Consider the following 27047-nt stretch of genomic DNA (forward strand, 5'->3'; position numbering starts at 1 on the left):
CCTCATCCATACTCAAACTGTAGCCATTACCTGAAAATTTGGTCACTTCAAAGAACCTAGAAAAGAGTAGGGGCCATTGAAAGCGGGCAAAATCCACCAACTGTTCCTTCACATTCTGAAGTGAATGCCTGTCCTGGGTATATGGAGCCTGCAATAAATTAGCAAAATACTGGATTCCTTTGGACTCATTGCCCAAAAAATACCAAGAGAAGGCCCTGGGCCCTCTTACAGAGTTTTTGAGAACCTTTCACTAATACTGTAAAGCAGTGCAGCTTGAACCTCACCATTAAAAAATAAAGCAGATCTATGCTCACGTTCCAAAAAGCACCCAGAAATGCACATTATAAATGTGATGACAACTCTGCTTTTTTATTTTAAAAATGTATATACTGCTTTTTAAAAAAAGATTCCAAGCAGCTTACAGAAGCCAATAATAAACTATACAATTTTAAATAACATTACAAAAAGTAAAACCATAAAAATCCAAATTCACACACACACAAACAGCAACAGTATAGCCTTAAAATAATTTACCAGGGGGAAAATGGATTTAAATGAGGGCAAAATTAAACACCACCCTCTAGGGCACCCTACCAAAGTTTTCAGAGCTGAAAGTGCAACAGTCCAAGGCTGCACAGCTTTACAGCTGGGCTGTCACAGGCTCTCTTGTTTGGATACAGAACAAAACTCAGATGTTATTTCTAAAGAAGGGCTGAGAAGCCTTCTCAGCAGTTTCTTCTGAATCTCCACATTTGTTTAGTTTGGATTTATATCCCCCCTTTCTCTCTGGCAGGAGACTCAAAGGGGCTTACAATCTCCTTTCCCTTCCCCCCTCACAACAAACACCCTGTGAGGTGGGTGGGGCTGAGAGAGCTCCGTAGAGCTGTGACTAGCCCAAGGTCACCCAGCTGGCGTGTGTGGGAGTGTACAGGCTAATCTGAATTCCCCAGATAAGCCTCCACCACTCAGGCGGCAGAGCAGGGAATCAAACCCAGTTCCTCCAGATTAGATACACGAGCTCTTAACCTCCTACGCCACTGCTGCTCCCCTTGACATTGACAAGAATATGTGAATCTAAAATATGTGAGAAACAATTCAGATCCTTGTTGAACTATTATATACCTAATTTGTGTTTCTGAAATAATCAAAAAGTATGGAAGTCAGAAAATCCAATTCAGATGTAGCATGCTCTACCTGCAGATATACTGATTTCTTTTAGAAAACCACTTTCTGTTCCACAAGACAATATAGAAGGAACACATCATCAAGAGATCTAAATCAAATAGAAGCTCAAGTTCCTTTCCAGTTAAGTGTGCATACCTTGGCATGAGCATATGTTATGAGGCTCACCCACTTCTCCAGGGATTTGGACCTCAGTAGCTTTGCTGGGATGCACTCCTGGAGTATGTTCCGAACCAAGTCATTCTGGATGGACTCTCCAAACTTGACATAACAATATTTGGCTCCTATCTCCACCAAGTCTTCCTCCTAACAACAGTTAAAGAGGTTAAGTGATTTGTTGGGAAAAGTCTTAAACATAATCTCTTGTCATTTTTTTAGTACTCTGTTGCCTGAAATCTAACGAATTAGAGAGTAATCTTTTCCCATACAGATTGATGTAAGAATCTGTACATCACGCTGCAGTTATTCAAAAGGAGGGTAAAGAAAAATGCACATAGCAAAGGATAGGTTTTAGGAGGAACAAATATATTATCACTGGATAATATAAGTGAATACAAGCCCACCTTCTCACAACGGTATTCTCCAAATCGGATCCCACGTATGATTTGATGATAGATGAGCTCGGTGCTGACTGGATCTTCTTTAGAGTTGTGCCAAGGAGAGAAAACCTCTTTCCTAAAATAGAGACGCCAGGGAGTATGGCGCTCATGGCCGCCCTTCTCCTTTTCCTGTTGTTCACACTGAGAAATGGCATCCATGATGTGGTCGCATCCACTACCTAGTGACCAAACCTAACAACATGGTCTGTTTTAAGTACAAATATAGTACAGTATAAATTGAATATGTTAGTAAGCAGGGGAAACTGATCCTGAAGTCATCCGATTTATTTTGAATATTTTCTTATATTATAATGTATTTTTTCACAGGGCATCTAAGAATTCAGGAAAATCCCAGGAAAAATACTTAAATAGATAAATTTAATTTATTGGCACATGTCCCTTGTAAACTACACTGAAACTCAAGATACCTTTCAGCCTATTTCAGTATTCTGAAACCAGGATGAATGCTATATTGAGCTATTTGTCATTTGAACATTTAACATCAGCCTGAATGTGCATGTTGTAAATCAGACATGTGAATAACCTGCCATGACCATGAAGTTAGTGGAGTACATGATGAACTGAATCAGAAAATGTATACATATAGTGCACAACATAAGCATACAGGCAATTTTGTTCTCACACAGTGCAGTTAACCCGTCCAAAATAACTAGAAGCACATTCCATCCAAGTTGGAGAAAAATATTTTTTAAAGCTCATATTGTGCTTGTGTGGCCTTCAGTTCCAAATGTCTTTCCTTGCTACAATAGTTAGATGATTCAGGCTTGGACAAACAACCAAATGAAGTGTAAAATACAGGAAACTGGATTCCACTGGATAAGCTTAGTTTGCAGTGGTGGTTGAAGGATGGAGACAACAGAGGATACCTGATGGAGTGAAGTGGAAACAGAACTTTCCAGCAAGGTATGGAAAAGAACAATCACCAGAAATCTAAAATTTAGAGGAGTTGTGCAAATAGAGCTCCATGAAATCTGAGCATAGTTCATTATTTTATTTTTATTTCATATTCAGATTTTTAGACCACCCTCCCCCGGAGGGCTCAGGGCGGTGCATCATCCAGGAACCTCTGGAGCTGATTATAAGTTATGTACTTCACCTTGTCATACAAAGCAATGTAGATGGAGAACCCAAAAATGTCCTTCAGCATCATTTTATCAGCGATCATCTGGCAGATCTCCTTTGCAGTGGAGGCTGAATCTGCAGGGACTGTGATGCTGTTTCCATTCATCAGGGTCACGCTGAGCATGGTGGGCATCTTACTCTTTGTTGCCTGCAAGCCAAAGTTGAACAAATTCAAGCTTTCACAGCATCTCTCTCCTCACACATGCAGCCATAACGAGGGTCTGTAACAACAAATAAGATGTAGAAACCAGAGCTACAGCTACTCCTATTTAGACAAAAGAAGTTGGTAGTTGATTCAGTCTACAGCAAAATCGAAAACCAAAAGCCATGTAACGCCTTTTATTAATACTCACAAAAATAACACATTCAGCAAGCTTTGAGTTCTTAGGAACATTTCAGCAGGACTGATGTATTTGCCCTAGCTGGATGCACAAATCTTTTGCTAGGGAGGAAGTGGCACACTGGTTCCAAGAAACAGTAAATGCCTTTCTGGTGGTGGTGATGGTGGTGGGTTTGATTACTCTGCCTTGAAGTGTGCAGTGGTGCACCCACTCCTAGAGAAATCTACTCTGGATCTAGGAGAGTTGGATATTCTGAATGTCTCTCAATTCTCTGTTCTGAATGTCTCTCAATTCCTACAATTCTGAATGTCTCTCAATTCCCACAATTCTGAATGTCTCTCAATATTTGTAGCTCACCCCTGCCCTCATATGGTCCATAATAAGAAGACTATACTACAGGGAAGTTAGCTGCCTTCTTTCTCCACATGACAAGATTTATGAATATGAGGGGGGAAAAGAAAACAGAATGGCTACCTGAAGCTCCAGCCAACTAGGTGGCTCAGTCCGTGCTCCATTGACATAAGTACGCCTCAACTTTTCAGCACAGTATGCTGCGTACAATGGTGGTCCACTTCGGATGAAATTCAAAAGGTACTGAAAGTACAAAGTATAAGCATGAAGACCTAACAGAAAACACAGATATTCATTAGGATTTGGAGCTCAACTATTACAGGCAGCATACAAAATTTATGAATATTTATTATCTGTTCTATATCTCTCTGTGTATCAAATTTTTCTCCAAGGCAATAAAATTGTCCTAGGATATCTAATGCAATTTCTCTATGGCAGGGTCATCTCCAAAAGGCACAGCTGAAATGAGGGTAACAGGGAAGGGAGGAGGGAGAGGAGGAAGATGGGAAGGCACAGTTGGGGGAGCCGGAGCTATAGATTTTAGGATCATATGACTCTAAGGTTTTCATATGCACTCTTTGGCTACCAACTAAAGGCTGATGGAAACAGTCCTGGGATTGTGGAGATTGCTTTATGTGTTAGAATCCAACATACCCAAGGTCATCTGAACATCTGAAAAAGCTGGGGAAAACAGGAGAGTTTTCACTAGAAATCCAAAATTCGCTATGGGAATTTAATAGACTACTGAGAAGATTTAAAGCAAGATTTCTCCTGATAATCTCAGGATCTAAGGATATGAACAAATAGGGAAAGAACAAGGAGAAAAGGAAGTGAGGTTCAGCAAAATAATTGTCAGATTTTTCTTCCTCCATTCCTCGTTATGTGAATGCCTTAAGTCCTTTTATTTAGAGGTCAATTTAGCCAATGAATGCAAAATGGTGGTAGATATTCATGCAGCTGCACTGTACTGACTTCAATAGGACCAGTCTCAGATTCTGTAAGCACTGCTAATATTTAAACACAGTAGTTACCATCAAGGGTACACAACTGTACAACGAATACCTTCACAAACTTTTCTGAAGGAGGGAAAGAACCAAGACAGAGAGATAACAGTATCCAGCCTCTCAGATAACTGGTATTATTGTTGTTTTCAGTAAGCTGCTTGCAGATCTGGCAGTAAATCTCATCTCTGTGAAAAAATATATATATATATATATAAGCAAGATGACCCACATCTCAAACCACATTCTGCCTAATATGTTTTCACAGGTGAATGATCTGGAGGAAACAATGCTGTTGCATGGACCCCAACTCTCTTTAGAAGTCATTATACAGATATACAAAATGCTTGGTTCAAGTAATAGAATTAAATTAGTCAAGGCATGTGGTTGTGAGTTTTTCGGGCTGTGTGGCTGTGGTCTGGTAGATCTTGTACCAGACCATGACCACACAGCCGGAAATCCCACAACAACCAGTTGAATCTGGCTGTGAAAGCCTTTGACAATACATTAATCAAGCCATGTTCTTGGAAAGAAGCTCCTCCTACAGTTAACATCCTTGTTCTTTCAAAAATATCAGCTAATGTACCTAAAATATAGAACAAAATAATTACAAGAACATTGAACCAAACTGGTAGATAATTATACTGTAATTTGACAAAGAGGATGTCAGATGTTGCATGATGCAAATAAATAAATAGCTGTGCTACATATGGGTTTCATACCTGATGGCAGGACGCAGGATAGCATTGTTAATAATGAAGTGCACTTTTTCGAGGTTAGACATAGGTCTCTCAGACACAGTGCTCTCTTCCCAAAGAATTTCTTTTCCACTGGCCAGCTGGTTTGCCCCCTAAATTGTAGCAGAAGACCATTTTCTTCCTTTGAATCAAGAGGACCTTTAAAAGACACTCTGGTGCAAGAAACTTGTCATGGCAGATTACTTTATTCTAAGCTACTGAACACATTCTCACATACAACTCTACTAAATGTAGTTCAATTCAATGGTGTGTGTGTATAAGTGTGTGTGTATTTGACGACGGGGAAAGCAATGGCAAACTACCCCACAAACACAGCTTGCCTATAAAATCACTGCTCGCAGTGGTACCCCAAGGTCAGATATGACTGAAGGGGAAACTTTGCCTTTTTATTTGACGTGCCATCACGTCAAAGGACTTTTGCAGCAGCTTACAGAATCAGCAACAGACTGCAGTCCAGCATAATATTTTGGTTAAGTCTCTGGAATGAATATTGGGACAACTTTTGAAGCCTAAAATTCTTAGGAGAGAGTGCTGTAAATACCACAAGCTATTGAAGTGCTGTTGAGGTCAGATCCTTATCCAGATGCCCAACTATACCTTGTCCCACAGAAAGATAGAACCTCAATGTTGAACCACAACCTCAACGTTGAACCACAACCACTTCCTGGACCTCTGTATCGAAAGGTAGTGGTAGTCACCTTAGAGAACCAGGGAAAAAATGACGGAATGGGAAAGTTTGAGTTTTAAAAAACCAATGGGTGGGTAAGAATCCCTAGGTAACCCCCAGCAGAATGCAGTTAAAACCAAAGGATTACAGATATGCAGGCATTTTTACCTGCAGTGGCCATTTTGGAAATTGGGGGATTCAAATTAAAAAAACAACAATTGGTGGGGTAGAATCCTCAGGAGCCATTGAGCAGAATGCAGTTAAAACCACTGTGATAGCCAAAAAGATTCAAGAGATACAAATGGCTTTATCGAGGACAAACTTGTACCGCCTCTATCCTGTTGCACACTTACAAGAAAAATATGGGAATCAGTCTGTGATAAGGTACAAAAAAGGAAGTTTTGCCTGGGAGGTCATAATTCTTTGAACATTATGGGATGTTGAGGAAGACAAGACAACACAACCCTACCTTCCCAGTGACCTTGGAGCTGGGTTTTAGCTTCACAGAGGAAACTACCTTGGAGAATCTGTTATCCTTCTTGTTGTCTCTCTAAAATAAAATTAAAAAAAAACTTGCTGTAAAGTTTGATTCCCCCAAAAACACTAGAAACAACTGGACTAAGAAAAAGACATTCAGAAAGCAAACATGAACTTCTGTGGGTTGAAGCCCCTTCTCCTTCTCTTTTTGGCCTGTGAACTTTTTAGTCCTACAGTATAGGAATGTCAGACTTAAGTCAACTTCCACTGTTTGATGGTGGATACTGCTAAACAAGTTGAATTTAGATCCCTCAGGAGTATATAGATGCAGTTATACTCCTTATTAGACTAATCAGCGTTTTTTTGCAAACTTTCAGATTAGGCAGCATTTTAATACAGCATGAGTAATTAAATCACAAATGTAAAATATAAATTGTATCATATTCTAGATCAGGAATGGGAAGGTTTTTGGAGGACTTGCAAAAAATCTAGTTGCTGCAAACCATTTTTTAAGCTGAACTGAGACATTCTCTAGTTTACAGAAACCCCTATTGTAACTCTTCTCCCACAGTAGGATAAGGGATATGCTGAGAACTGAATGCTATTTTAAAATGCCCCCCCCCCCCAACCCAGACGATCGGCCTTCCAGTGCTATAAAATATGCAGTGACCAATGTAATTGGAATGTAGTGCTTTTTTAAAATACACAACAGAGCCCTAATGAACTATGACCCAGTTTTCTGGCAAAATGAAAACCCCTTACAATTAACAATAGTTCATTTACTGACAGACTAGACTGTCCACACTAATTATACTGATTCAAGTTTGCAAGCACTAATTACAGAAAGTTAAGCGAACGTCAGCTAAACCATGGACCAATTATCTATCCCTTTAATCTTCACTGATCAAATTCATAGCCCCTGGTCCATAAGAGTACTATATGGTTCCACTAAGTGATAGATAAATCCCATTTTTGCAACCATCTTATAGGCCCCAATATTTAGTGGATGTGTCATATCTATCCTTAGCGTGATATATTCAAAAGATATTTCTTAACTGTAATAAATCATTCTGTATGATGGTAGCAAAATAAAATACAGCGTTTCAGATCTCCAATGATCAGTGAATGTTTGTCCTGACCAAATACGTAAGGGAAACAAAAGCAGGAAGAAATTTTGCAACATGGTCCTCCCACACCTCTTGTATGAATGTGAGCTGTGTGCAGAACACTTGATCAGGAGGGAATTTAAAGGAGATGAACAATGTATTACCAAAATAATGTTGAGTATAAGTATGAATGTGTCCTGGAGGCAGACTTTACAATGTGGACAATGACCAGTCCCAGCTGGAAGAACAGATAAATCTTATAACTTTACCGGGGATGCGCAATCTATTTTCTCAGACTGGAAAAGCGGAAACACCTCCATCTTGCCTGCTTTCCTTAGAACATGAATATACAACTTGTCAAAATGAACAAATAAACAGGACATGACTATGACTCAAGGTCCCTAAGTGAGAAAATTCAGTTTTTAAGAGGGGCAGGATCTCCATTTCAAGTCACTTCAATACAAAAATATAGACAATTAGTAATGGTTAGAAAACTGGAATAGCTCCTGTAGGCGTCATCAGGTGTGTATTTGTTCTCTCTGTTGCCCAGGTCACTTTTCCCACTTCTCTCTGATACTTCAAAGGCATAAGATTTTTTAAAAAGCACTAAGGAAAAAAGTCACAGGCAGCTATACATATGCAAAGGGGCAGTTACCGTACACAAGAGCAAACAAAACTGTGTAGTAGACATAAAGAAGAAAATACGATCACATATATGAGCAAAGTAAGAGCAGGTAATGCAAGGCTCTTCCTTTAAAGGCTCTTAACCAATTTATTTATTTATTTATATTTATTTATTTATTAGGTTTATAAACCGCCCTCCCCCGAAGGGGGAAAACTAAAACACACCAGACAGAGCTGGGTATCTAATACCTCATTCAAAATTTACAATGAAATCTTCTGCAAAGTTGGACTAAGTGAGTTGAAGTCAATGGGTTTACAAGAATATAAATCTGCAGAGGATTGCACTATTAAACACAGGAGTATGTTTAATATCCAATAAACCACTAACTGCAAAGAGCATCACTCTCTTACCAGATCAGGACTGGTGTTGGTTGCGGGTGGAAGTTGCCTTTTGTTGCTGTGGTTATCATAGATTTGAGTCACCTCAAAACTGCTCTTACTGCCGATGTTCTTTGTTGGTTCTGGTAAGTCACCCATGAATTGCAAGATGACAGTCCAAATAGCTAGAGATGCCTAGTGAGAACAGAACACACCATCAAATAATATCTACTTGTATTTAGTTAGCACTCATATGACAGCCCTTACACAGAACAAATGTAGCTGATCAGGGCTGTTACCACTGCCACATGTCATTGTCTGCCGTACAGGAGTTTGTGAGCTGTGTTTCTTTTGCTTCCTCCATTATTAGGTATGGGTGGCAGCATAATGATGTCAGGGAGGCACACTAGCACTAATGTGAATTGACTGGCCTCTTCCATGTATAGCTGTCATCAGTATATTGCTCCATGACTGGTGAGTTATGGGCAGTCTGGAGCAATCACTATATTCTCAGCTCTGTAGAGCTGTGTCTTTTCATCCCGTCTCCCTGGCAAGCACAGGATCCTTAGCAGCACCAGCACTGCAAGGCACCACACCTCAGGCTCAAGTTTGGCCTCCCAGTTTTTTCAGCCCTACATTTATGTTTTGCTGCAGATTATTTAAAATTGTATTTCTAGTCACCTGCATGAACCCGCCCCCCCCCCCCAAAAGCAAGCAGGGCTGCTGTCCAAGTTGTCAGCAGCTTATAAGAATATTTACATTACCAGAACATCATCCTTCTCATCATGGTACAGCAGTGGCTGGCGCAGTGACCGCCGAATGTGTGTGTGTGTAGAGTATCCCTGGAAGTATGTGGCCGCAAATTTGGGGAATGTGTACTGTGCTAAGTCATCAGCCTCCTCTTCCTCCAGCTCCATGGTCATTGGGATCATATCCAGGTCAATCTCATCCAGCTTGGGTATTTTTGTCTCCAGGTCCTACAACACATATAAACGGAAAGTTCTACCCCTCTCATGCTTGCTTCCTATTTTGCCATATAAAGCTACAGATCATTCAGGTACTTTCCAAATAATGTCAATGTTGGAAATGTCAAGTACTAATAAGTACCAATATGTCCACTTTTCCAGGAGACAACACCTCTACTTTACGCTTTCCTTTCTATAACATGGAGACTAATTTCCATATTTAAAAAGTGCAAACCCCAACATCCTGAAAATATGCATTGGAAAGCTGATGCATACATACCAACCACATGCACAACCAAATCCTTTCTTATTAAAGCACTTTTTGCTAGCCAATAGAGAATTATTTGTTGATTCTAATTCACTATCCCATCTGGATAAAATCTCTCAGAGCCCTGTAGAATTCCATTTTTTTCCTCTTTGCTATCTGTTCAGGTCACTCTATTAGGCAAAGCTCAGCATAGTAGTCATATCATATGAGAAAATTGCAAGATGTTACTGAACTGAACTGATGGAAAGATAAACTATTTCATTCCACGTTCTAGTGAGTTCCCAGAGTGAGACTGCCGCTGGATCATGAAGCTGCTCCAGCAGTCTAGTCCTTTTAAAAAAACCGCTACGGCAGCAAAGACGGCTGGGAATTACCCCGGGCTGTGGTTGCTGCTCGGGGCGGGGGGAGGCAAAACCAGCGGATGTCGCTGAGTGGGGGCGGAAGGGAGAAAGGAACCATGGCTGGCAAGGGCTTGCGTCACCAGAGCAAAGGAGGGGTGAGTGAGCCTTTAAAGGGGCTCACCATCCTTTGTGTCAGCCATGTGGTTGCCGGCTGACGATTTGCCCGCCTACCCTCCCTAATTTTCTTGTGTGTTAATGCATGCTTATTTTGTCATAGCCTAGATACATGGCAGTTTGGCGCATGGGTATTGATCTGGAAGAGCAAGGGGAAGGGAGCTAGGAAGCTAGGCATTCCCCTTGGGAACGGTGACAACAGCAAGAGACAACCACCCTGCCGAACAGGGCCAAAGGGGGAAACCTCTTGCCAGGAGTAGCCGCCCGGCAGAGCCCCGCAGTAGAGTGAAGCTCAGGTATGGGGCGCCCACCCTGTGGAGCGTCAACCCACATGACCAGATCCAGACCCGTGCTTAGCCTCATGCTTCTGCTCAATAAAATGGCTATGGCCAATTTTATTACCCCAGCAATGTAGTGGTGTGTATTATTGGTAAAGGGTTTCGCACAAAGTAGGTCCACCCTCGGACAGCAACTGATTGGCTGCAGCCAACTCCTTGCTTACAAAAAGGGAAACAGCCAGAAGGCATGAGCAACTTGCCAGGCTGCCTTCAAAGGGGATGAGAAGAAGGCTGAGGAGGAATCTTACTACCATTCATGGACTCTGAAAGTGGCAGCAGGCAAGAGGAGGAGGAAGGTGCTGGGAAACCAGGGGTTGTCAGCCAATGGGCAACCAGGGCACTGTCCCAGGACCCCCCAAACAAACCCCTAATAAGGGTGTGTGTGTCAGGTTTCTGCCACTGCCGTTGCTCATGCCTGCCCCATCTCACACACTTGTGATGGTAGCTCACACCTGTCCTGTCTGGGGGATTGGGCAGCTGCCTTTCAGTGGCAGCTCCCACTTACCTACCTCACACCCAGTGAAATCTGCCCTATGCCTGGTCCCATCCTGAACGTCCCCTCCCAATTCTAAGGTCAATGGGGGGACTGACAAGGGACATAGGGAGATGGGAAATGAAGAAGTGGGGCTTCAACCCCCCCCCCAACTGACAGTCAGCAGAGTACTTATACAGGAAGGGTAAGTTGGAAAAAGTTTAGTAATTGAAATTGCAGTGAAAGATGTTCAGAAACAATATTAAACATAATATCAAATGTCATATTTTCTGTTCCAATTTCTTTTCCAGTTCTGTTTACACTTAATAAAAAAGAGGTCAAACTGCATTTCAGTAGGGCTTCCCTGGGAATGTACAGGCTTCTAGTTGATTTATGGCTTATTTTTACCTCAAAGCCCAAGGGAGCTTGTCCTTCCTGACCGCCGATTAAAGAAGGTAAGAAACCAAACACTCTGTCCACCATTTCCTGGTCATTGATTATGTCATAAAGTTCGCCATGTTTGCTGTCAGCAGTATCCTGTTTTTTTTGCTTGTTAGCACCTTTTGCTGGTTCCCGAATGGCTTGGGACTCCTGTAAATACAGATTAGAATTCTACTGAAGCTAGGAGCTAGTTAGAATAGGAACCCTTACACCTGCCCTTATTTTACAGAGACAATTTTTTTTTTGAAAACACCTCTAAAAGTTTGGATTTGCATTGCCAGTCAAGGCAGCATTACAATATTAGTCATTAAATACATGTAGGAAGCAGAACGCAAAGCAGAATCCTATAGCAAGTATAAGGCTGAACTTCTGGAGATAATTAAATCCATACCTGTCCAAAAAACGGTGTGTCAAATCAGAATGAAGTTTCATGTTGGTCCAACATATTTCAAATAAAGAAAGACAAGAATCACATAATTCACAACTAGGACTCATGCAAATAAGGATTCACAAAAGGATATCTCAGTAGACCCTCTGGCAGTTTTTATATCTCAGTTGTTTCATTTCTTGGATCTATAAATCACATTAAAATACTGGTTGTGGTGGGTTTTCCGGACTGTGTGGCCGTGGTCTGGTGGATCTTGTTCCTAACGTTTTGCTTGCATCTTGCCTGCATCTTGTTCCTAACGTTTTACCTGCAAGATGCCAGCCACAGATGCAGGTGAAATGTTAGGAACAAGATCCACCAGACCACAGCCACAGCCCGGAAAACCTACCACAACCAGTTGAATCCGGCCGTGAAAGCCTTCGACAATACACATTAAAATACTCTGCTAGAATTTAACATTCTACTTAACAATGGCTGCCTTCCATTTTTTCAGTCTCATTAGCATCAGAAGTAATGCATTCCAAACATTCTTAACATTACTTATGAAAATACCCCAGCTTTGTTTCCATGTGCTTAATGATCCTATTTTCCTTTCTCTGTGGTGGAGAGAGCTGTAATCCCAGGGCATATTTCAGCCCCACCTGGAGGCTGACAGTGGTAATACCAGCTCCTCCTGTAAATTGGTATGTCAGAAAACTTACCTTTCCTACTCTAAGTGCTTCTTCTTTTGCTTTCCTGGCTCCAGTTATCTGAAGGAGATGCTTTTCATCCTCAAAGTGAAGCTTTCTGCCTTCAAGTAGGCATTGCTGCTGCAGGTAACAGGAACTGTTGTTGCTTTTAGCTGATGAACTGTTAAAGCTTTATACTCTCTCTTTTCCACATGATTCCCCCTGACATTCACACATCAGCTGTCAAGCATAAACTTGCACTGGGGGTGTGGACTTGCCTCTTATGCTTATGAGCTAGTACTGAAGTCTGCTGTTAAAACCTAATTCTGCAAATCTGTCCTTGTATTTTCATGACTGTGTTGAAATGCAGACAAAACTTTCATAGTTGTCACGCTGCATTTTCCCCACAATGAGCCCTCAAAAACTGCATAAGAAAATGTTTCTCTGGTTTAAAATTAACTCGTGCAATTTTGGTTATGGACAAATATTTTATATTTATGAACCCTGAAGACAAATAAAATATATCTAAACATATACAATGGTGGTTTGGATATAATCAGCAAACCACAACTTCCTGGTATGTGAACAAGCCTGGGGTGAGAGAATTTTCATGTTTTTATGCTTTGTATTTCATGTGTTGCTTCCATGGCAAACCATTGTTGCCATCCAAATGAGTAACCAATGGCTTATGCTTTCCTCTGAGAAAATTCAACAATAAAGGAATAAGAGGGGAAGTCCTCCTATGGAATAAAAACTGGCTGAGAATCAGGATGCAAAGAGTGGGTGTAAATGGGAAGTTCTCACAATGGAGAGATGTAGGGAGTGGTGTCCCCCAAGGATCTGTTTTGGGACCGGTGCTCTTTAACCTATTCATAAAGGACCTGGTGGGTAGTGTGGTGGCCAAGTTTGCGGATACCAAATTATGTAGGGTGGTGAGAACCACAAAGGATTGCGAAGAGTTCCAAGCGGACCTTTATAAATTAGGCAGTGGCATATTGCCTATAGGATGAGGGGGTGCAACGCCCCGGGCGGAGCTGCAGCAGAGGCATGGTCGGGCTGTGGAGGGATGTTCCTGGGGCATTTTGGGGCAGGGGGCGCTGCAGCAGGGGTGCAGGTGCATTCTATTCACATGCCCCTTGTGAAGATTTCCAAGATACTGCAATTATGGCAAGACAATATCACCTTTTTCTCTGTGATTACCATAATGAATGTACAAAGCTATTTTTCATCATGAGTATACTAAAGTAATTCCTAGCAATTATGGCAAGACAATATCACCTTTTTCTCTGTGATTACCATAATGAATGTACAAAGCTATTTTTCATCATGAGTATACTAAAGTAATTCCTAGCCAGAATTTTTATTGGCTGATGTCAAACTTATTTCCATGTATCATAAAGATAGTAGCATGCAGTCCCTATCCAATCATACCTCTCTCTTCATGATTTGGACACTCCTACGTGCGAACATTCCCCTGGCATATGCCTGAATGACACACACAGCTTTCAGCTGTTGAACTTTTTTCTGACGCATCAAGTAACCTCGACACAAGGCTTGGAACTTAATCACACTTGCCCGGGCTGTCTCGTATTGCTTTGCAAGCTGTCTGCTTCGGAAAACAGCTTGTAGGCGCTCAAACCCCAGCATAATCTATCACAAAAGAGAAGGAAAGGATAAAATGGGAGGTGCAGGCCTGATGTAAGTAAGAGTAGGGATTAATACAGCAAGATAAATGGGATTTAGGAAAAATATCAAGGAGATGAAATATAGGAATGGAAGAAATAAAGCAAGGATATTGTGAAAATGGAGGAGATTAACTATGAAGGTATAACACTTTCAGCATCTGTGCAGCATGCCAGAGAATTTTGTTTGTCATGGCAGCTCCCACCTTCAAAACAGAGATGTAGTTAAGCTGGGATGGGCTCAGGTCAAGTCTGGGAAGCTGAAGGGAATGCAAAAATAAAGCAGCATCTTGAAAGGGGGAGCGGTCCTATTCTGAACAACAGCAACTGTTTCAAATAATAATTTGGGCTATCGTAATAATTCTGAAAATGGAAGTGTGAGTGAAAATTCTCCCACTTGGTACTCTTGCGCCTCCCCCCCACCCAGAATTCTCCCACTTGATACCCTTGTGCCCCTCCTGCTCACAAAGCACCTTTTAAGACTAGACCTTTTTATTTTCACTCATTGCAATAAATTAGTACTGGGGAATTGTCCCTCTGTGGAAATACCCCAGGAGAAATCTTTGCTACATCTAGAAAACAAATTCAGTCAGAGTACTTCAGTTTTTCCATCAGGAATACATGCAGTTGTTTTCCCTGGCAGATGAAGAAAGTATCAGACCAGTGGTTCTTAACCTTTCCCCCTGAAAACATATTTCTCTAAAATTGTATCCACAAATTAGCAAGCCCATTACTTTTTTCCCCACTTATCCCCAAACACAATGGCATGTACTCCTGTATCCCAAGTTGGGAACCACTGTGATAGAACCTAGGTTAGTTTTTGCATTAAAAAAATGACTGAACTAAGGCAGTTCCTGTATGTTAGAAGGAGCTACATAAGGTGCTCCTTAAGGTTTGGATACTACCAATAAGATTTTTGAAACTTGACAACCTGCCTTAAAACATATGCTCAAATTCAAAAGTAGTTTGCCATGCAATTGAGGAAACTGCTATTCAAGAAACATGACTTCAAAAACTGGTTGAGCTTGCAAAACTAGTCTTGTTGGATGGTCCTTTGGATTCTAAGCCAAGCCATGTTTCAAGAGCTACTGAGAAGTTTTTCTTGCATTATTGTGATCCGGAGTATCTTGAGTTCTAAAGCATACCCTGGGTAAAATGTTGTCTTAATTAAGATAAAAGAAGCATTACAGTTGACGTCGTAGATAACAGCACTTCAAATAAAAAGTCACTTGTTGAGTGCAAATAATGGCCAATTTGCACACTTGTTGAGTGCAAATAATGGCCAAATAATGGCAAATAATGGCCAATTCAGTGTTCCACAGTGAAGGTAAATTTCCTGTGGGGCAGAGTTTCCATTGCAGACACACTCACACTTACAGCACTGCAGATCCTGGAAGGCCCACAGTTGCTGAGAGGGGCAAACCTTAATGTTTTTCTTAGTTTCAGGGTTTCTGCTTCTTCTGGTGTGTGTCCCCTCCCACTCCCACACTCCTCGCAGGCATTTCCAGGGGATTGACAGCTGGCTTTTCCCAAAAAACAAAATTAATAAGGAGCCGTCACAATAGCAATGTGAAGAATATTGGTATAAATAGAAGAATATTGATATAACATTTAAAGGGCTTTTTTAAAAAAAGCCAGCAATCTTGCAATTGACGGGGAGTGACCTGGGAGTAAGGGCAGGTGAGCCGAGCAGCAGGCAGTGGAGCACCTCCTCGCATGTAAACAAGGAAATGCAAGGAGATCCCAATGTGACCCCATTGTGGAGGGAAGAGTGTTGTGGAAAGCACTCCACACATAATGGGCCAAAGTCTGCTGTCATCTCTCACATAACCAACCTCTCCGAATGCTATACCTAGCTTTGCAGAACCCAGTTTTTACAATGTATCATATTTGTACTTTTTTACCATCTTGAAGTTCTTCCGACAATAATAGCCCCTCCAGGCTGTCTGAATAACCACAGCACAGTGCCTCTGCTTCAGAAACTGTTTCCTACAAGCAAAAGGAATAAGGAATCTGCTTATTTTATACAAATTTTAGAGGAATAATATGCTAATTCAAATCTCCAAATGTGGAGACAGTGTGACCAACAGCTGACAATGACAAATGGGACCATGTAGGTGGACAAATCAAGGAGCGCCAAAAAGACTTTAAAAAGTAGCACAGTTTGTATTTTATATTGAGCACAAGTCCGATATTTTTTCCTCCACCCAGTTTGCTTTTTTTTAATGAGAATGGCTGCATCTGAATTCTCTCTTCCATGTATGTATACAAGCAATACCCCTTGGGTCAACTGCTCTTCTTCAGATTTTTCCCTCTGTTTATGTTGTAGCTTTAATTTCAGGTATTTCAGCAAGTATTGGTGAGATTTTACTTCCAATCACAGTGCAGACACTCAATGCTCTCTTTCTCTGTCTACACATGTGGAGCACTGATCCATTCATACAAGAAAAAAAATTCTGAAAGAATTCCAGGAAGGTTTCCAGGAAATCCTAACTGCCAGTCAGTGAGCCTTTCCTTTTTGTCCACCTGGCTATCAGAGACTTTTGTTGACACTTCCTCTTCAGGCTGTGCACAGGTTAGGGATGCAAAGGAGATGAAACATCCGTTTCTGTTTACTACTTTAAAAGCACTGCTTTTGTTTACTGCTTTACCTGTCTTTGAATCCCCTCAGCACTTTCTGAATAAGAATTGCTTTCTCTGTGAGTGCTTTGTCTCGTTGCACCTCCAGTACTGCATCATGATAGTCCTATTGAAGAATATTAAAGAAATCCTCACATAGGGTCATAACACAAGCAAACCAACATGCTACATACAGAACGATCTTGGAGTTGAATTATTTCTCTTTAGAATGAAGTGCAGTAGTAACACAGTAATTGGAAGAAACACCAGTTTTGTTATTCTGTACCTAACACCACACATCACTGCTGATTATTTTTTTCTGATGGCTTATGTAGGAGTTTATCAAGAGTAGCAAGCAGTAATAATAACAATAACAGTGATTGTATACCATACCAGATAATATCTTTGGTTGATCAAGTTATGCCCTCAAAGAATACTATTTGTAGAACTCTGTTGGATATCTCTTTATATTTAGAATTGTAATTAAGGTAAGCTTCGTTCTTTGTTTCAGTTATTTTTGGTTGTTTAGCTGCTTTTATATCATTATGTTATTTTGAAAAATAAAAACTATACTAAGAAGGAAAAAGAGCAGCAGACATGTAATCCATATATGATGAAGTGGCACAGATTCAATGACACTCTCAAATAATTAGATCCTGTGATGAAGATACAGGCCATGTAAGATCTTGAGTAATGTACAGTGCAATTCTATGTAAAGTTATTCAAGTCAACTAATTTAATTGACTCTTCATTGCAGGAGGGGGAAGCTACTTAGGTATGCATGCATACATGCATGGGAGCCAGCGTGGGGTATGCATGGGAGCTAGTGTGGTGTAATGGTTAAGAGCAGATGGATTCTAATCTGGAGAACCAGATTTGATTCCCCACTCCTCCAGCTGAGAGTAGCAGAGGCTTATCTGGTGAACCAGATGTGTTTCCGCATTCCTACATTCCTGCTGGGTAAGCTTGGGCTAATCACAGTTCTTTGGAACTCTCTCAGCCCCACTTAACTCACAAGGAGTCTGTTGTGGGAGAGGAAGGGAAAGGAACTTATTAGCCACCGTCAGTCTCCTTACAGGAGAGAAATGTGGCATATAAATCCAAAACTCTTCTTCCAAAAAAAGTCTACATGTGTGGTTTATATACACTGCGAAACTGTTAGATGACCCTTGTAACTTACTTTCAGAAAAACTTTGGTCTTTCCCATTTTCCATTCATCATTTTTTCCTATCACGTTCTCACATATGTAAATGCAGCACTGATGAGCATCATTCTTCATCTGGAATGCAAATCCATTTGATTTGGACTTGAAATACAGACATGGCATGAGAGATTTCAATAAAATGGCACTTCAAAGTAATATCAAAATGACCAGGCTTTAGAATTGCCTTCTTACATTAATGTAGTTTTGATATGCTTCTTTTTCTTAATAATTAATTGCAACCCATAACATGAGAATTAATTAGAACAGCAGCAACACTGCCATTTTAAAATTATAGTATTGAAATTCTACCACAGCTTCAAAAGAAGAACTAAGAGCTTCACAATATATGATGTGACAGTCCTGCAGTTCTGTAATTACAGATGGGTAGCCTCATGTAGGCCAAGATACACAGTATGCCATATATGAGCCTGGCCATGGGTGCACAATCGGACTCACAGTTAGATGTACATCAGGAGAACTCAACATAAACAGTGCTCATTTGCTGAATGCTGCAAGTGTAGAGAAGGAGCTTCCAGTTTCTTTTTTGTGTCATTTTTTTTGCCAGTGGAAACAGCAGGGGCAGGAAACTGGAAGGTCCTTCTTCCTTGCAGCACTCCTTCATACTGCCAAGCAATGTATGTTCAAGGTGAGTACCCCCGATAAGTCTTGCAGTATTGTGGCTGCTTTATCAAGGATTTCCAACCTTTGTGGCTTTCCCACATTACTGTTTCTTCTGGTTGTTTTCCTGTTATGCAAGTGTTTTGCTCCTTCTAGTGGTTGATTAGATATTATACCAGTTTATGTCCAGCATACTTCCCTGCAGATTTAAAGTGCAAGTTTTTATGTTGAACATAAAACAGTGTAATATCGAATTGACCACGAGAGGGAGCAAAACCCATGCAGAACAACACAACAACAGCAAACACTGAAAAAACATGAGCTTACAAGCAAAGAAAATGAGAATGCGAGAAAGCCAAATGCATCTCTCAACAGATAACTAACCCTTCTAAAGTGCATTCATCTCTGTAAGTAGAAAAGTGCTATAACTGTCTGACAAAGGGAGCTTATACACTGAAACTCTTATTGATCTGTAAGGTGCCATTGGACTTGACTCTAATTATACCTATCTTATTGTAGCCACGAGGCCAACTGCAACTTCAGTGATATTATTTAAATCATATAACAGAGTCATGGGAGGAAAAGGTTGAACATTTCCTCCCCAGTGACTAGACTCTGATGTTCAATGCAGCTTGCTGGGGATGTTAATTAGCTTTCAAAAAATTGTTGGAGATTTTAGATATGGAACTGTCACATCATGTGTAAATTGGCCCTAAGAAAAATGTGAAAAATGTTACCCTGTGGCTATGTAAACAGAAACAAGGAATGCCCTTATGTATACAGATCAACACATTTATTTCCACAATAAGGGCCAAATTAGACATTATGTTTAACATATGACCAATATGGGGTTATAGTCAGATGCCAATAGCAAGTTCTGCATGGGAACTGGCTTTCCAAGTGTATAGATCTCTGATTTGGTGTGGAATCACAGTGTGTGTGGGTGGGAGAGGGAGCTTTAGCCTTCTTCCCTACAAGCTGAAAGCTCAAGGGAGGGTGCTATTTGCCCTGTGGGGGGTCTGCACATGTACTGATTGACTAGGCACGCAGCCTGCAAGAGGACAAATACTGCCCCTTTGAATGTGCTTGGGAATTCAGTTTCAACAGGGAATTGTTGGTCTCTATGGTGTGTTGTGTGTTTAACATAACATCTACCGTGGCCGTAAAATGACAAGATTGCAATAAATTATGCTTCCTTCTTATGTACCTTTCCTCGAGCAGACACTGGCTGCAAGACTCGGTATCTCTCAAAGAAATCTGCGAAAGTGTAGCGAATTGGATAACCAGCCTTCCTAATGCGAACGGTTTCCATCATCCCAGAATAGCGCAACTGCCGGATGCAGAGTTCTCGATCAAACAACTGAAATTAAAAGGAACACACAGCCAAATGTACTACATAAGCCAACTGCGCATGAATCACAGACAACAATGCTTCTGCTTATTCCTTCATATATCAAATAAACATTTCTCTGGTTTAGAACCACATTTTCAGCAAATAGGGAAAAAGATTAAGAACAGGAGTGAGCAGGGAATGTCAATAGCTCTGCATTAGGTTTCATTTTTAATTGAAACGAATAAGTTAATTCACTGAAGTAGTTTAAGAATTTCAACCATTTGGTCTATATTCAGTTCAAGTTCAAACTAGGCATAATACACAATGTATGCATCTTTCCCCTTATGCAATTTTAAAACCAAAATCAGTTTCAGAAGGCTATAAGTTTAAATGGACGAAGGAAAAAAGAGGCAATTTGGCCATTATGGTCACCAGGATATCACCTGGGAGGCAGGTGACCCCCTCCTTCCCACCTGGGCTAGCCCAGTCCAATGGAGGAAGGGATGCACTCAGCCCAGGGGAGATGTAGGGCATCCCATACTGCATTTTCCCTACGCAGTCAGCTGGGCAGACAAATTGCCTCTTCCTTCATCTCTCCCTTCTTCCATTGGACTGGATTGGGCAGACAAGCTGCCTCTTTCCTCTTCTTTTCCTCCTTGAGGCAGGGTTAAAGGGAAAGGGCTGTTTTCTAGGGCTAAGATGGCTGCTTAACCTTTTCCCTTGTGGCTGTTTTTACAATCAAAATTGTCCCTCCTCAGCTGCACTGGGAGGAAAACACTTGGGGAGGTGGAATTTGAGTAGAAAATGCACAGTGGGGGTGAAGTTCTATGTAAAGAATTTGTCTACATGGACACAATCATCCGGTATGACTGGATTGTCTCTTGAATGTACTTTGAGACCACTACTGGAAACACTGAGCAAGGTACAAATTCAAAATGAATTTAGGGAATGATCTCACCTGTCCCTAACTATTTAACTTATTTTAACTATATATCTGGATTGGGCAAAATTTAAACAAATAACATCATCAGCTAATATACCCTTTCCTAACAAATGTGTTATCTCCTCCCAAAACTGGAGAACACTGCAGAAATCACAGTGGTCTATATATTTTAATGAAATATTACCATTGGCTTCTTGTGGTCGTTGGGTTTGAGACAGCGAATAAAATATGGCTGGCAGGTGCTCAGGATTTTCATTAGCTGCTCCAGGGACTGTTTGAACTGACCTCCTAATGTAGACAAGCGCTTGATAGTATCTGCTCCCTATGGTGAACAAACAGAGGCGGCTTAAATATCACATCAGTGAGTCATTTAATAATAGGGGTGTTTGGAAAGAGAAAGGGAGATAGCAGCTTCTCCTGCATTCTCACTGCCATAATCCTCCGGGGGGAGGGGTGTGTGTGGATTCAGAGGATTCTTTTAAAAACAGAAATGGACATATTAATACACCATTATATCAGTATGTCAACTACTGATTTAAAAAAACAAAACTTTAAAAAGCTCACTGATGGGATGCAGGGAGGGGAAGAATTGCTCCCATATGAACTAAGGCAGGGAAAATAGATGTTATATGGGAGACAGAGAAAATCCAGAAGCCCACCCAACAGCTAGCCTTGCATTGCTCTAATCTCCCCCCAGCACAATGCAGCAAAGCAGGATTAGGAAAGTTTGCAAAAAAGTTCAGGAAAACCCAGGTAGTGCATTGAAGCACCATGGTGCTTCAGGGAGGCAGGAAAACCCCATAATTTCCAGCAGCATCAAAGCCAGGGAAAATCCCCTGTATTGCCTCTCCTTCCATGCACATACGGATTCACATTTACCTTTAAAACATTACAGCATTCACTAGCAGAACCCTGGTGGACAAGTGGGAATATCAGTAACTGTGTAAATCAGCCATTAAGATTAATTTGAGTCTGTATGGTAGATTCCGCACAGCATAAATATAATATCCTAAGGACGTTATAAAAAGCATTTTGGGGAAGAACTTTGCACAGTTCTCTTCCCCAAAATGACTTCAGCCTGTTTTATTTCTTTCAACCTGGATTTTTCAAAAATCACTAAATTAGCAATCTTTCTCCCCCAACCTGGGTTGAAGACGTTTCCTGCCTGCTGAGTGGAGTGAACAAAAGCAGGCAAGAAACGCTTGGCTTCTCCTGGCCAAACCTCTTACTTTTATTTCCGCTGCTAGCACCCGCCATTTTGTATACTGTAGTGGATTCTCTGTGAAGATTCCCCATGGAGGTTTCCTCTGCTTGAAGCTCATCTGCATGTGATTTTGCTGTAAAAAGTAGATGAATGAAGTTTGTTTTGCCTAGCAATCCCATGCATATGTCATTTTTTCCTTTTTTTGTTTGTTTTGAGGGGGATGTTTGCAAAGCTACAGTGACAAATATGCACACATTGCAGCTTCTCCTATCATGTAGCTTCGCAGACATCTCCCTCAAAACAAAAAAAGGGTGGAAACAACACGTGCATAGGGCCACTAGGCAAAACAAATGCTATTCATCTACTTTTCACAGTGAAATCATGCACAGATGAACTGCAAGCAGAGGAAACCTCCATGGGGAATCTTCACTGAGAATCTGCTGCAGCACACAAAATGCAGCTGTGAAACTGACAAGAGCTCTGTGCAGCAGGCAGGAAAATAGATCCATTTTGGCTGGCAACACTTGTGTTCTCCCACGCTGTGGGAACAGAAAATGCCAAAATGGATTTTTTTTAAAGTCCTAAAGACTTTTTTTTCTGTTGTGCAGAATCCACCTATGATGAATTAATATCATGAAACCTATCAGTTTATTCATAAAGTACTACTGCCCTCCTGTGGCCATAAAACACATAGGAACTTAGTGATCCTTTTGCAAGATCTGCTAATGTTCAGCACTACTTTTCATAGAGTTTGCATATATGTTTGGTGTTTCATGTATATGCTGGAATTAGTCTTGTAGAAGATGGATGCCTGAATTTCTTTAAACACAAAATAGGAAGGTAATTTGGGTTACAAACCACCGTTTAATATAATCTGCACTGTCACTGTATAACACCAGTTTTTACAATTAGGTTTATATACCACCTCTCCTTAAATAGGCCCTTACTATACTTTAAAAACTGTTCCATATAGTTCCTCTTTGTTCTGAAGCAATTATTTGCATGTTTCCTCTATATATACATAAATAATAGGATTGAGGTTCAAGTTGAAAAATTAGCAATGTTTGGGCACAGCAATATACTCCTTGAGAGAAGTAAGACCATGTTACAGACGTCATGGATATTGGGGGAAAATCAGTGCCCCTTGGGCCAGTCATACACTGTGAGCTTAACATACCTCACAAAATTGTTGTGAAGATAAAATGGAGGAGAAGAGAATTAGGTAAACAACTTTGGGTCTCCACTAGAGAGAATGGTGGGGTTATCTCCATATCCCTTATGCAACTGCTCCCGAAATCAAACCGAGACTACCCAACACATCCTATTATTGCATTGTTCCAAACACAAACTTCAGAGAAGCCAATTTATAGAACCCCACATCAATGGTGCCCCATTTATTTCAGATTTCCATATGACCAGGCTGCTTCTAAATGATACCAACAAAAGACAGACTGAAGATGTTGCAAGATTTCTCATCTCTGTTCTATCTATTGTATTTTAACTGCTGGAAAGTATGGGGAAAAATTGCTGCCATATGAACTAAGGCAGGGAAAATAGATGTTATATGGGCAGGACAGAGAAAATCCAGCAGCTAGCCTTGCATTGTTCTAATCTCCCCCCAACACAATGCAGCGAAGCAGGATTAGGAAAGTTTGCAAAAAAGTTCAGGAAAACCCAGGTAGTGCAGGAAAGCATGGCTTTTGTCTATGTTCAGATGGAGGTCATCAGCTAAAGCCGCCCCCCCCCACCCCCACTGTTTCTGTCCCATAGCCTAGCCTGAAGTATATCTAAGAAGGGTTTAGAACAGAGGAGTTATCTAAGAAGGCCTGGAATTGGTCTGCTACTGCTCCCTCAATTACTTTGCCCATAAATTGATTAGAGACTAGATGATTGGTTAGCTGCTACCTCATTTTTCTGTAGGGACTTTTAGAATGTAGTAGATGAATAACCACTTCTTTGAGTGGCTAGAACTTAGCCTGAGTTAGTCACTGATTTATGATAGATATGAAGGGATCATTGATATGCTCCTTACATTTTTTTAGCAGCCAGGATGGGTGAAGATCCAGGACACAAACTAGTGACCTTCACAGATCCCAGATGTTGTCAACATCCATCATAGTAACTGGGTAAAAATGGTCCACAAACAGACTAGATAATGTATTATACATTTCTTCTGACCAACCTACAACTGCCATGAGATCAGAGTATATTCAGTATATTATCAGCAAAAAACCCCAAAACTTTGCAAAAGTATCATAGCTAATTATTCTTGAAAACAATAAGAGTTCAGCAGCAGCTGTACTGTCTTTTGCACTTGTGGAATGTTTAACCCCATCAATAAACATTTGTTGTATTTGTTCACCCCTTTTCAATTGTATTCTCATATTTTCATGGCAATTTTTAAAAGTATGTAATATTTTTAGAATATCATTTTAATACTGCTACATTTCAGCAAATATATAATACATATTCTTATGTTTTCAGTTTATTGTTGTTGGGTTCACCATTCTCTTTTCTATAATTTTTTTGTGTTAAAGGAACATAAATATTATCCAGGCTGCAACTTGACAACAAAAGACATAAGTGGTTGGAAGTTTCTCAACAGTCAGTACAACCCAACAGAAGCTGGAATTAGAGACGCTGAAATACATAGGAGTCACACAAAATGACAGCAGCTATAGAAATAGTTAGAGCCAGTTGCTGAAAACTGCATAAAAGCCATTGCAGAAACTCTTCGGTGCATATTTGTCTGCTGGGGCAGTTCTTCTCCAAGCCACTTACCTGCCCAAAAGCAGGAGGTAACGTTCTGGACTGCACAAGACCATAGCGGGAGAATGACTGATGGCAAAAGGACAGTAGAAGATAGGATTATGAAAGAAAAAAGAGTGAAATGAGCAGATAGATAAAAGGAAATACAGAAAGATTCATCATGAGCTATGGACTCATGGTGCTGAATCAAAGCTAATAAATATATAGGGCACTAAAGGAGTTTTTTTTAATTTGTTCAAAAACCCACAGATTATATTGTTGCTTTAGAAAAGCTTCATTTGACATATCAAATCCCAGTTCTTAAACAACACAACAGGAATTATGGTTGTTAAAATCTGTACAGCATCTAAAACATGGCAATTTTTTAAAGTCTCAGGAGGCAAATTACAACTACAATCTGTACAATACTGAACAGGGATTAGTTTACAAACAAACTTCAAAAAACTAACCTTGAAGGTGGGAGCATCTCCAAGATGCCTGATGCTCCCGCGCCCAAAAGAAGCAACATTCATTGCTGCATCCACCTGGAAGATTTGCCTGAGGAATTTGTTTTTGGATGAATGAACCAACTGCATTACATCAGAACTAAGCGTGTCACGGTTTTTCTCAAGAAAGCCTATAAATAAGAAACAAGAGAACCTCATTATTTTCCACCTGATACTGATTCCAGTTTGATGCTCAATTCACATTCTCTCAGTTCACAGTTCTCTTCGCACCAATAAGTTCTTTTTTCTACTGCATTTAAATTGATCCTCTACAGAATACAGCTTTAGCTAAGTAATGTAACATGATATGTCCCAAGCACATCATCAGTGATCAGCAGGGCGTGCAACCTGGAAAGGAACACTCCTTGAATTGTGGGATAACAGGCAGCTGTCACTGCCTTACCTTTAGACTGATAATAAACGACACCAGCAAAGTGATTGATTCCAAAGACTGTGTCATGGACATTTTTTGGTGCAATATAGATTTTGCTTCTGCCATGATGAGAGTTAATTTTGTTTAACATGGTAGTGTCAGTGCCCTGGAAGAAAACACAAAATGAAATGAAATAAATTCACCCCCTCTGTGCTAGTATGCTCAAAATGAATAATGAAAATATCTTTGTGTAGCATATCAGTACCCATTAATTTATCCCAACAGGACCAATAGCAGCTTCTCAGAGCTACTTCAGGTCACAAAAATGGCAGAGGGAAGGGTTTAAGCTCCTCTCCCTATGTGCTGTGGTCACTAGCATATTTGGACCTAAATACTTTTGGGAATTATGTTCCAGGCATAGAACTTGGAAGACTGGTGGACAAGACTGGAACAGACATGTGGGGGACATAAGGATTTTGTAATTGGTAGTTATGACCTGAGGACAGGGGATAGAACAGTGATGGCGAATCTTTTTGAGACCGAGTGCCCAAATTGCAACCCAAACCCACTTATTTATCACAAAGTGCCAACCTGGCAATTTAACCTGAATACTGAGGTTTTAGTCTAGAAAAAAAATGGTTGGCTCCGAGGCATGTGTTACTCGGGAGTAGGTTTCGTGGTAGTTGGTGGCTCTGCTTTGAAGCAACCATGCAACTCTTCCAATGGTGAATCACGACCCTAGGAGGGTTTACTCAGAAGTAAGCCCCATTGACAGCAACTGAGCTTACTCCCAGGTAAAGGATCGTATTTTAAAGTTCCTTTTGCATGAAAATCAGTGGGCTTTAACAGCTAACTTAACAGGGTTACCTGCACACTGCTTCCCCAAAACTAGGGTCTCTTTAGGCTTCTGAATGCTAATAATCGAGCTCCAGCAGCCCAGGCCAGCCTAGATGTTGGGGGGAGGGGATGTGTTTGCACGTGCCCACACAGAGGGCTCTGAGTGCCACCTCTGGCACCCGTGCCATAGGTTCGCCACCACTGGGATAGAACATGCAGGCTGTCACTTGAGCAAGAAATTTACAGACATTTGAGTAGGGAATTTTCAGGATTTTTGAATACCCATCCTTATACAAGC

At 40.8% G+C, this 27047-nt stretch overlaps 1 protein-coding gene across 1 annotated transcript in view; it reads right to left on the reverse strand.

The window, feature by feature from the left end:
- The window catches only part of MYO7B (myosin VIIB), a 70760-nt gene that overhangs the window by 22731 nt on the left and 20982 nt on the right, over nt 1–27047 (reverse strand). The window contains exons 13-33 of the mRNA XM_048506362.1: nt 25943–26078; nt 25504–25670; nt 25067–25123; nt 21266–21403; nt 20013–20165; nt 18164–18262; nt 17016–17110; nt 16269–16353; nt 14114–14332; nt 12716–12823; nt 11594–11776; nt 9392–9604; nt 8661–8822; nt 6512–6592; nt 5340–5467; nt 4679–4805; nt 3740–3859; nt 2899–3072; nt 1746–1973; nt 1321–1488; nt 31–148 (exon numbers count right to left, since the gene is read on the reverse strand). Of these exons, the coding sequence (XP_048362319.1) occupies nt 31–148; nt 1321–1488; nt 1746–1973; nt 2899–3072; nt 3740–3859; nt 4679–4805; nt 5340–5467; nt 6512–6592; nt 8661–8822; nt 9392–9604; nt 11594–11776; nt 12716–12823; nt 14114–14332; nt 16269–16353; nt 17016–17110; nt 18164–18262; nt 20013–20165; nt 21266–21403; nt 25067–25123; nt 25504–25670; nt 25943–26078 (2959 nt within the window). The remainder of the gene's footprint in view (nt 1–30; nt 149–1320; nt 1489–1745; nt 1974–2898; nt 3073–3739; nt 3860–4678; nt 4806–5339; nt 5468–6511; nt 6593–8660; nt 8823–9391; nt 9605–11593; nt 11777–12715; nt 12824–14113; nt 14333–16268; nt 16354–17015; nt 17111–18163; nt 18263–20012; nt 20166–21265; nt 21404–25066; nt 25124–25503; nt 25671–25942; nt 26079–27047) is intronic.

Source organism: Sphaerodactylus townsendi, linkage group LG08 (genome assembly GCF_021028975.2).
Source record: "Sphaerodactylus townsendi isolate TG3544 linkage group LG08, MPM_Stown_v2.3, whole genome shotgun sequence".
NCBI classification, from domain to species: domain Eukaryota; kingdom Metazoa; phylum Chordata; class Lepidosauria; order Squamata; family Sphaerodactylidae; genus Sphaerodactylus; species Sphaerodactylus townsendi.